General features: G+C 40.4%; 1 protein-coding gene across 1 annotated transcript in view; it reads left to right on the forward strand.

The window, feature by feature from the left end:
- LOC127573794 (ETS-related transcription factor Elf-1-like) overlaps positions 1-11,375 on the forward strand; it is a 248,422-nt gene extending 237,047 nt beyond the window's left edge. Inside the window, exons 6-10 of the mRNA XM_052022300.1 lie at positions 5,766-5,873; positions 6,326-6,505; positions 8,140-8,223; positions 10,563-10,755; positions 10,955-11,375. Coding sequence (XP_051878260.1) covers positions 5,766-5,873; positions 6,326-6,505; positions 8,140-8,223; positions 10,563-10,755; positions 10,955-11,375 — 986 coding nt within the window. The remainder of the gene's footprint in view (positions 1-5,765; positions 5,874-6,325; positions 6,506-8,139; positions 8,224-10,562; positions 10,756-10,954) is intronic.
- Positions 11,376-11,690: the final 315 nt, after the last annotated feature.

Consider the following 11,690-nt stretch of genomic DNA (forward strand, 5'->3'; position numbering starts at 1 on the left):
AGCCTTGTAAATTTTAATTCTTAGAAAGTTTATTTAAAGGCTTTAACTTCAAGCCGATGGGAGAAATGGCCTTTACTATCTCGACTGAGAATTGTGACTGAGCTGATTTTTCATTGTACAGTGTACAAGATTTCTGAGTGTATCTGAGTAATTTATTTATCTGAACTGCTGAGATATGTGTCTTTAAAACCTCGCACCTACGACCCTGAAGCCTTTCAGGACAAATTGTGAAGACTTATATTGACTGTCATTTTGTTTGAAGAGAAGCTATGTATGAATATGTAAGGAAATAACAAGTGTTCTCATGACACATCTAAATGTACTAAACTGTGGAAGAGGATGAGTATTTAACGTTGCTACAATTTTCAGAGAGTTGAAGCTTGGAGCCAAGTAATTATTTCTGGCTGTTTTGTTGATGGAAAAGGTCAAAAATGTATTAAAACGGTACATCAGCACTCCAGACATATCGCTGACTTTAAAAAAAAATCTCTTCATTGTGTTAAATGCTGTAACCAGAACACACGCGTTGTCTTACTGACATTCCCACAGACGCGGCCAGGATCCTGATTGGCAGGCTATCCTGTAACTGGCCTTGCCATGGATTTGGAAAATGTGGAAAATTTGCAAATTTTAGCCTTTAAAGAGATATGTACAAACAATTTAACAATGCTTCATGTTTAATTTTTAATCCATCTGAGATGGCTGATTCTGTGACTTGCCAAAGAAATCTAGCTCCTGCAGTGTAATCGTCACTTCTGCATGTCCATTATGTAGAGGTCAGACTATAAAGAGGGTGCAGTCATTCCAAGGTTTTTCTTAAATCTCCTGACCTGGAGTAAGAAAGTTACAGGTTTAAACCACTCTGAAAAACATGAGTTTACTTCCAATTGACCTCTGGATTTACAGCTGCATCTCTGTGTGGAATGTAAAGCATGACTTCAGAAGTCCACAAAATGCAATGTTAATACAAAATCATCTGGAGTTGCCATGAGGAACAACCTGGGGGTCCAGTATTTTGGGGTTGTTAGAGCCCTTGTTGTTTACTTGTGGTTTCACCAGTGGTGATACTGACATCTTGCTACTGAACAATCCTCCAGTGCTGTCACATTCCCCATTCCCCCACACTTCCCACCACCACCAACCCCTCACCCCCCCCCCCCCCCCCCCCCCCCCCCCCCCCCCCCCCCCCCCCCCCCCCCCAGTATTGTAGATGTAGTTTTGGTTTAACTTTCAGTATTGTAGATGTAGTTTTGGTTTAACTTTCAGTCAGTAAGCTTCCACTGTGGTGACACATTGCAGAGGGCATGGCTACTGAAACACTTCACAGTTGGGATCTGTGGCAAACCAAACAAATAAAATCAATCAAAATGCCTAATCCTTGTGAGGCTTTGGCTGTGATACTGAATCACATCAGATTCTGACAAAGAAGTGTTTATATTTGGCAACTTAATGCATTTGCCTGCAAACAGTTTCCAGGGGACCTGGGGCTAGTGGGGCTTGCTGTCTTGCTCTTCAGTTGGCTTGTCTGGTGTGGTGCAGACAGGAGTCTGTTGTTAATACTTGAGCAATCTCAGCAACTGCTTGAATCGTTACTTTTGTTTGTCTGCTTCTTTGCAGCTTTTGCAGATTGCTGCCAGGGCTCTATCTCTAGCAGAGACGTCAGTGTTGCTGCCAAAACATAAAAAGTAGTGATTAGTTGGCATCTCCATTAAACCCTCGAGGGTTTGTGATTTAATGGCTTGATTGCCCTCATTGCCCTCATTGCTTGTACAGAGTAAGCACTTGGTTATGGATTGCAGCTAGGGTGTTGCATGATTTTTATTTTAACCTGCCAATTATATTGCTGTTTGTTCCTTTTAAAAAAAACTTCTATAGCCATTCATCAATCCTAATTTGTTGTTGGAATTGTTCAGCCTGTATTAGTATGTGGCTGTCTTCATTTTCACCATGGCATCTGCTAATGACTTGTGCAGCATTTCATTTGGTACAAGGGTCAAAGGTGTCTCTGATGAAGGGTCTTCAACCTGTTTCTCTTTCCACACATGCCTGGCCTGCTGAATATTCTACAGCATATTCTGCTTTGTTTATCAGATTTCCAGCATCTGCATTATTTTTGTAGATTTTTAAGGGCCTCTGACTTGCTAAGGAACATTCTCAGCTGGGAAATCTGGTTGAGAACTAAGTGGTCCATATTTTTACAGATGATGTGGACAGAAGGAGGGATGAGAACATATAGGTAGATTTCAGGTGTCTAGGAAAACTAATAAGCTCGACCTCAAGTGCAGTGATCTCCAGGTCACTCCCAGTGCCACAAGCTGGTGAGTGCAGTAAAGGAGGACACTGTGGAAGATGCTGAAGACAGGGAGTTAGACTCCTGGGCACTGAGACTGGTTCTGGAGAAGGTGGGACTTGCACAAACCAGCAGATTACACTTTAGAAGTGTGTGCTTTTGGAAAAGATTTAAATCAGCTTTTAGATAAAACAACATCTGATAAGTGGGGGTTATTTAAAAGAGAGTTATTAGGAGTTCATGGACAGCATGTTCTAGTAAGGGTGAAAGGAAAAGATGACAAAATTAGGGAACCTTGGATGACAAATGTTATTAAAGGTTTAATCAGGAAAAAAAGGAAGATGACAGGAAACTACACCTGTCATCAAGCAAGTCCCATGAGGAATAGAGAGGGTAAAGGAGAGTACCTAAGAAAGAAGTTAGATAAGTTTAAGAAGAATCATAAGTCATTCTATGTGTGGAGCCGGGTAATGTGGCTGAGGTCTGAAATGAATACATCTCATCTGCGTTCACTAAGGAGAAGGGCGTGGATGATAACGAGTTCAGAGAAGGATATGTTGATTGTCTGGAGCATGTCATTATTTAGAAGCTGGAGTTGTTAGGTATCTTGGTAAGCATAAGAGTGGATAAATCCCCAAAGCCAGATGAGATCCATCCCTGAATGGTATGGGAAACAAGGGAGAAAATACTGGGGCCCAGATGGAGATTTTTGCATCTTCATTAGCCACAAGTGAGGTACCAGAAGACTGGAGGATACTAATGTTGTTCCTTTATTTAAGAAGGCAGCAGGGATTAGCCAGGTAACTACAGGCTAATGACCCTTACATCAGTGATAGGGAAATTATTGGAGAAATTTCTTAGGGATAGGGTTTGTGTACATTTGGAAAGGCAGGGAGTGATCAGGGACAGTTGGTATGGCTTTGTATGGGGGAAATCCTGTCTCACTTATTTGATTGAGTGTTTTGCAGAGGTAGCAAAGGAGATTGAGGAAGGCAGGACAGTAGATGTTGTCTAAATGGACTGTAGTAAGGCAGTTGACAAGGTCCCGCATGGTAGGCTGGTCCGGAAGATTAAGGCACATGGGATCCCAGGTGAGCTGGCTAATTGGATCCAAACTGGCTTGGTGATTGGATCGTGGTGGAAGGGTATTTCTCTGATTAGAAAGTTGTGATTAGTGGTGTACCACAGAGTTCAGTGCTGGGACCTTTGCTTTTTGTGCTATAAATGACTTGGATATGAATGTAGAAGGGTGATTGGTAATTTTTTGGATGACATGAAAATCAGTGGTGTTGTGGATATTGAGGAGGATACAGATCAGATGAAAGGTTGGGCAAAGTGTTGGTGGATGGAATTTAATCCCAACAAGTGCAAGGTGATGCATTTTGGAAAACCGTATAGCGGTGGTGCATATACAGTAAATGCTAGGTCACTAAGGAATGTTGATGAACAGAGAGACCTAGGAGTCCAGGTCCATAGTTCCCTGAACTATGGCAACACAGTAAGTAGGTTGGTGAAGAAGGCATGTGGCTTGCTTGTCTTCATAGTGCAGGGCATAGGATATAACAGTTGGGACATTATGGTTGCAACTTTATAAAGCACTGGTTAGGTCACCTTGGAGTATTGTGTACATTTCTGGTCACCACAATATAAGAAGGATGTGATTGCATTGGAGAGAATCGCCAGATGTTGCCTGGATTGGAGGACTTGAGTTAAGTGGAGAGATTGGATGGACTGGGCTTGTTTTCCCTGGAGAGGAGGTTGTTGAGGGGTAGCCTGATGGAAGTATATATGATTGTGAGAGATATAGATAATGGAGATGGTCAAAATCTTTTCTCCACGGTAGAGTTGTCAAAAATGAGAGCGCATGGGTTAAAGGTGAGAGGAAGAAGTTTCAAAGAGGATCTGAGAGGTAAATTTTTTTACACAGAGTGGTTTTGTATCTGGAACATGCTGCAAGAGGAGCTCAGGTACAATTAATACATTTAACAGACATTTGGACAGACACTTAAATAGGCAAGGCATAGAAGGATACAGCCCGAATGTAGGAAAATGGGTTTAGTGTTGATTGGCAAAAGATTCAGTATGGACATGGTGGGCCAAAGACCTTGTTTCTGTGCTGTATGACTCCATGATTCTATAAGGGAACCAGAGGCTAACCACAGGAGAAAAGGCAGATTAGAAAGCAATGAGGTGGATGTAGAAAACATATTGCCCTTGACTTCACAAAAGATGGGAGGAAGAGTGAAATATGGGATGAATAGTTTCAGTTGGGAGCAGAGGAGGAGAAAGTGATTTAGCATCATGGAAAGTAGGTGAATTGCCACCTCCCAATGAAAAATATTCCAAGCTGTTAATGAGGTGCAAGAAAAGAAACAGTGGAAACTCCGACCATCATTTTCTAATCCTGTACAATGGTGTCGGGTGTAGGATGGTTTAAAAAGGGAGAAAGGGGAATATCAAATAATTATTGGGCGGTCAGCTGAATTTTGGTCGTGGGCAAATTATTGGAGTCATATAGAAAGTCATTAAACAAGAATAGCTGCATGGATATGTTGAGGGATGATTGTGCCTGACAGAGTTACAAAAGCTTGAGATAATGGGTTTGATGCAGGCTTTAGTGAAATTTGAAGCTTCTGAAAAGATTATATAAATAAAAGCCTGTGGGATTCATGGGTAAGTGGCAAATTTGATCTAAAATTAGCTGCAAAGGATAATATTAAATATAAGTTCTGTGACTGGAGGGTTGAGCGCATGGGGCTCAAAATTAGGCCCCTTGCCCCCATTTTTTAATTGCCTATGTCATTATGGTTTGCATAAAATGTTGGGAGCAGAATTTGGAAGTTTGCATACCCCATAGGAACAGGAGTTTTAAGAATGTAGAGGAACAGGGCTGTAATGCACATCCACTTGAGAGTAGCTGGAAAGTTAGACAATGGACAAAGGGGCACACTGGAAGTTCCCTTTAGTGGTTGAAGTGTAGAAATATAAGAGTAGGGAAGTTGTTCTTTAACTGGATGAGACATTAGTTGTTTCACATCTGGAGCACTGCATACAGTTCTGGTCACCATGTTACAGATGGAATACAGGGATGTTGCCATGGCTGGAAGATTAAATTGACTAGTCTAAAGTTTCCTAGCCCAGGATTTCTCCTCTGTTCACAAGGCTGTGAGGCATGATGAGGTGTATATGAAGGACCTACATCCCTACAACAGAGTCTTAACGTATGTGGATTAGAGGACAGTTGTGAATCCTCCTCCCAGGGTGATGAAGGAGGTTGGGGGATAGTGTTGGCACTGGTTAAAGTGACAGAATGTCTATTCACACTTAAAAAGTTCCTAAAAATGCACTTGGAATACCATTACCTATGAGTAAAGACAGGATCTTCACAGATAGCCCTCTTTCCTTGCATTTTTTTTGTGATCGTGGAAGTTCTTTTTTCTTTGCTAACTTGTTTTGACAATTCTCCAACCCACAGTGGAAGCTTCCTGCCAGAATGAAGATGAAACAATGGAGACAATCGAGGCTGCTGAAGCACTTCTTAACATGGAATCCCCGAATGCTATCTTGGATGAAAAGAGAATGTGTAAGTTTTAGTTGCAGATACAGTTTTTTTTATGTTTCGCTTTTGGCTTTTCATTCTGCCTGAAGTAATTGTTTGTGCGTTCCTGTTGTAAAGCCAACTGTACAAAACAAGGGTGAGTCTCTGGCTTGAACTGCAACTTTTTTAGTATATAAATGGGAAATTCTATTGATCTTATGAAGGCGAATTGCTGCTATATTACTTGGAATGTGGGAAAAGTAAAGGTAACAAATCGTACAGTGTTTGGGTATTACAGTGGAGTGCAATTAGCACACTATAAAGAAATCTTATTGTTGACCTGAGAATGGTATTGGTACATTTATGCCAAACATGGCATGTTTCACTTATGAAAAATAAATTCTCAAACCAATGTCTTTCAAAACCTTAATGTTATTTTTATCCCCCCTCCCACTTTTCTCTTTCTCCCTCCTTCTCCCACCTAAATCCCTGTTTAGTTCATGGATTTGCACACCCTCTGGATGGAGAAATTACAGAATCTGCTTCGCAAGTCACTGTCACATTAGATAAAATCCCCAATATAATCAGAAGACCTTCAACTCCGATGGCAGCTGATGAAGATGATTCTGCATACGAGTCGCCCAGAAAAAATGCACTTAAACAAAGGAAAAAGAAAGGTAAGCTCTAGGGTTGAAGACTGTTTTTATGGGAAAAGAGAAACAACCAGAGGTCCTCAAGTGGATATTGTGAGCAATTCTGCAGTGCTGATCTATTTTGCCTTGCAATTTTTAGTTACATAATTGCACACTTAATGAAGCCATACTGTTGGTTCATAGGAACATGGAAAATAGGAGCAAGAGTAGACCATATAGCCCTCCAACACTGCTCCATCATTCAATGCAATTATGACTAATTCTCATCTCAATTATTCTCACTCTCTCCCTAAAATGCCTTTTGATAGATGGAAATCTCTCTTCCTCTTTCTTAAATGTATTCAATGACTTAGCCTCCACAGCCTCTTGTGGCAGAGAATTCCGTAGGTTCACCATCCATTGAAGAGATTTCTTCCATCTCAGTCCTAAACACAGTCCTGAAATGGTGAACACATTCCTGGTTCTAGATCCCACAGCCAGTGGAAACACCCTCACCACATCTGTCTTTTAGCCATATTTGAATTTTGTATGTTTCAGTTAGATCCACTCTCAGCCTTCAAAGCTCTCATGCTTCGTCGACCTAATCTCTCCTTATATGACAGTCCTGCCATTTCAGTGATCAGTCTGGTGAAACTTTCCCTACACACATTTGTGGCAAGTATATTATTTCTTGGGTGAGGAGATCAAAACCGCACTTGGATGCTTGCTTCCATTTACTGGTATATAAGGAAATCCAGGTCTCTTTGTATGTCAACATTTTCCAGTCACTCACCACTGAAATAATACTCTATCTTTCTGTTTTTCCTACCAATGCGGATAACTTAACATTTAGCTATACTGTAATGCATTTATCAAGTATTTGTCTATTCACTGAGCATGTACAATGGCCTTGAAACTTCCATGCAGCCTCCTCACAACTCAAAATCCCATCCAGTTTTGTGCCATTTGCAACAGAACACTGAAAAGTGTATCTGAATTTTGCTTGATGCCAACTTCATACAACTTTTTTTTCACTCTGGAATAATACACAGATTTTTGAGTTAATGGGGCACCTTATCCCTAGCAGAAACAGTGTTAATTTGACTCACTTCTAACCCTTCCTTGTCATGATGAAAGATAGTGCATTTATATTGTGTGGCCAACACACAATTGTGTTTTCCTAAGGTGATCCAACCGTGTAGTCCCTTATGGCTTTAAACCTGAAGTTGGATTGCAGACTTCAATCAGTAAGAGTGCTTTCCTGCTTCTTGTGCCTTTAATGTATTTGACGGTTATTGTTTTAGTTTTGCATTAACACTAGCATGCACCTGCAAGAACACTGAATTTTAACTGCAACAACAGTACTGAACTTCTCGAAGCAAGTACTTTAATGCACTGAGACACTTTCTATTCAGTTGAAACGAAAGACTTTCAGTCCTGCAATAAAAATTCCCAGATAATTTATGCCTCTTTAAATAGTCAGTAGCCTTTTGGCGCACATTCTGCCAGTGGTGGATTTCTATTCATGTAGAATTTTTTCCAAATTGTTTTTGCAATTATTAGTTACGCACACACGCATTGTGTGACTGTTACACTTTGGAGCATGCTGTAGTGTAGATGGCGGTGTTAATCAGAGGATGCCATGTGTTTGCACAGAGTGATGTGATTTGATTTTCCAGGTCGGAAGATGAAACCCTCTCGCCCGTCTTCGCCTGTCACAGCTCCACACCTTCCAATTAAAAAGAAAAATAAGGATGGGAAAGGTAAAGCATCATTAGTGTGACAGCTCAACAGTTGCACAAACATTGTGATTTATCTTTCAGTGGTTTTTTGTATCATCAGCAAAATGATGTTGTGTTAACACTGAGTGATGGATCTGCTGACAACGCAAAAAAAAGTTTTTTTTGCTGTTCTGTCACTTGTTCACCCCCTTTCTTCTCTCTTTTCCCTCTCCAGAATTCAGCTTTATTGGTTTTAAACTTGAGAGCCCAAAACAACTTGCACTTGCTGCAAAATTAGAAAGAAAAGCTGAATGGTCAAGCATTCTAATGCTCAGTAGAGGTTTCGGCTACATCTGAAAGTAACTTACATTTTTTCCTGGTATGGCCCTGTTGCTAACATGGTAACACTGTTAGAGCTGCTACTTCACAGCTGCAGTGACCCTTCGGTACCGTCTGTGTGGAGTTCGCATGTTCTTTCTGTGGGTTTTCTCCTGAATGCTTTGATTTTCTCCCACATCCCATAGACATATGGTGGGTTAATTGGCTCCTGTAAATTACACCTTGTGTAATTAGGTGTTAGGAGAATCGGGGGAGTAGAGGGGCATGTGAAAGATAATAGGTTACAGGGAAATAAATAGGGGAATGTTATCGCTCCAAGAGCTGGGATAGACTCGCTGGGCCAAATGTTGTGTGCTATGAAATAAAATATGAAGTTGTCAATTTAACCCATTTTATGCTGATTGTATCAACCTGTTTCTCATCGGAACACTGTACCAACTTGAACCTGTTTACTTTCATCACTGAATTGGGATACTTTTAGAATCAAGGACCTAAAACTTTCCTCTTCCCATGCTGTGTGATACTGTAGTAAGAAAGAATTCCTAGATGTTACTTGGCTAGAGAATTTGTTGTAGTCTTGCATCCTCTTGCATGTAGACGTGCCATGTCCTTGGTCTGCAGTGATGGTCACTGGTGCTAGCTACTCAAAGTAGAGAAATGTTTCATCTTTTTTGGTCATTTAATTTATGTCACAGAAAATCAGTAACTTTTAAAATAAAAGTGTAATTTTGTGTGTTATATCGATTCATGATAGATGGTAACGTCTTGAATTTTTGGTTTAAACTAATAAAAACTGGAAAACACAGTCACCCTCCAAGGCTTACTTGCAAAGTAAGAATAGTGTTTTCCTTGTTATCACTGATAAAACTCCATTCTGGCAACAAATATCAACCACAAAGAATGAATATTTTCATTCAGGTTGCTTTATGAATGCCTTGTGTGGCCAGTCCCATTTGTTTGTGGGATATCCGGGTCAGTGGTGTGATGGTGGTGACCTCATTGGTGGTAAATTTTAATGTGTTACAATCAGAGTCATAGAGTCATACAGCACAAAAACGGGGCCTTCATCCCACCATGTTCATACTGACCTTCTTGCCAATCTACACTAATCTCATTTACCCACGTTAGGTTCAGATCCTGCTATGCCCAAGTGCCTGCCTAAAAATTCTTAAACATGGTGATTGTGACCCTTTCCACCACCTCCTCTGGCAGCATGTTCTGGGGTGAGGAGGTGGGGAGTATTGGGTGGAGATGAGAGAGAGAAAGAAAATCCTGGCATATTGAAGACGCCGCAGTTGTATTCCTGCAAATTCTATTGGTCACGCATCAGTGTAATTGGAGGCCAGTTAATAAGCTGCCTGCCAATACTTTTGACCAAGAATTAAGCAATGAAAAAAGAGAGACTTGCATTTAAAAAGCACCTTTCATGATATTGAGGTGGTCCACTGGTGTATCCCTGTTTCGGATCGACACTACTAAAACTGCTATTGGTCACTACTATATTGCAGACAGCAAGGTTTCACACACAGCAACCTGGCTTCTATTTCTTACATAAAATATTCAGTATCTTTCCTTGCCAAAACCCGTAAACCAGATGAAGTCTTGAGTAGGTACTTAGTTTTAATCAAAGCAGTAGAAAACTATTTACTTAATATTTCATCCAAGGAGCCATTAAATTATTGTATAATAAAATTATTTCAAGGTGTAAAATTTTTGTAAGTTTAACAAAAAAAATCAATGGATATTTTATTGCAATTGAAATAACTCTTCTTTCTCAGAAGTCTTAGGAATTCTTGGTAGTGGTAGCTAGTCAGGAGGTGAATATTGGCTTCAGCTTCTTACAAATCCAGCAAACCGGAAAATAGAATTGGGAAGCTTTGGAAATGCTGGTCTTAAATTATTTCGATAAGTCCTTGTCAAAAACTATTTTGCACTTAAAAAATGATGCTTTGCCAAATGTCTTTTTATTGAACTGTTTATTGTGTACGGTAGCAGACTGGCAATGTTCATGCATTTTCCTCACCTTTTTGTTCCTTTTCCAGGGAACACTATTTATCTGTGGGAGTTCCTGCTGGCTCTCCTGCAAGATAAGAACACTTGCCCCAAGTACATTAAGTGGACACAGAGAGAAAAGGGTATTTTTAAGCTTGTGGACTCGAAGGCAGTGTCAAAATTATGGGGCAAACACAAAAATAAACCCGATATGAACTATGAAACAATGGGCAGAGCCTTGAGGTGAGTAAAGCTGCATTTCTCATGAAGGGGGTGTAAGATTGGTCTGGTTGGATCACTCTATAACAGCTGGATTGTTGCATTGTCTAACTTGTTATGTTTTTATAGCATTGTTCAGGTCAGTTCCTAATTAACATGCCTGGCCTGTTTCCTCTATCTTGAGCAACAAGTTGAATTCTGAATGACCAAATGTTCCTTTCAGGTATTACTACCAGAGAGGGATCTTGGCCAAAGTGGAAGGTCAGCGGCTCGTGTATCAATTCAAAGACATGCCCAAGGATCTGGTGGTCATTGACGATGACTCGGCTGAGCATGCTACTCCTAATCTGGTGACCTCATCAGATCATTCATCACCGACAAAGAAGAAAAATGTCACCCGTGGAATCTCACAGTTGCAGAATGTAGGCAAGGTGGCAGCTGTGCCACAGTCAGTGCTGGTGCAGCACGTCAAGCAGGAGCACACATCATCACTGATTCAGCCTGCTCAGAAAACAGGAGGGCAGCAGAGCCCCATTTTACCAACTATACAAGGGCTACAAAGCAATCAAGTCCTTCAGCAAGGATTGCCAGATCTATCTAGGGTTGCTGTAACTATGTCTTCAGCTGCACAGACAATCAGGTAACAATGAACTTTACTGTTATTGTAATGATTTATAAGTCAGGAATGGTTTTACAGCAGAAACAAGTTCTTTCATTTCACATTGACGCTAAATGTAATGTTACACCATCCTCAATGTTTATTAACATTTTCTTCCAAAATCCTTATGAGAAGTGAACTTCGGATGGTTGTCCAATATAATTTTATCTGGTTTTCAAATACATTTTCAATAAGTTGACCTAATTTGTCCCCAGTTTATAATTTACCAAGCAAAGTCTGAGTATTTTTCTAAAATCTGAACTCTCCTGACCAATATACTACATATAGACTAGTCAAGTGA

The sequence above is a fragment of the Pristis pectinata genome, chromosome 8 (assembly GCF_009764475.1).
Source record: "Pristis pectinata isolate sPriPec2 chromosome 8, sPriPec2.1.pri, whole genome shotgun sequence".
In the NCBI taxonomy this organism is placed as follows: domain Eukaryota; kingdom Metazoa; phylum Chordata; class Chondrichthyes; order Rhinopristiformes; family Pristidae; genus Pristis; species Pristis pectinata.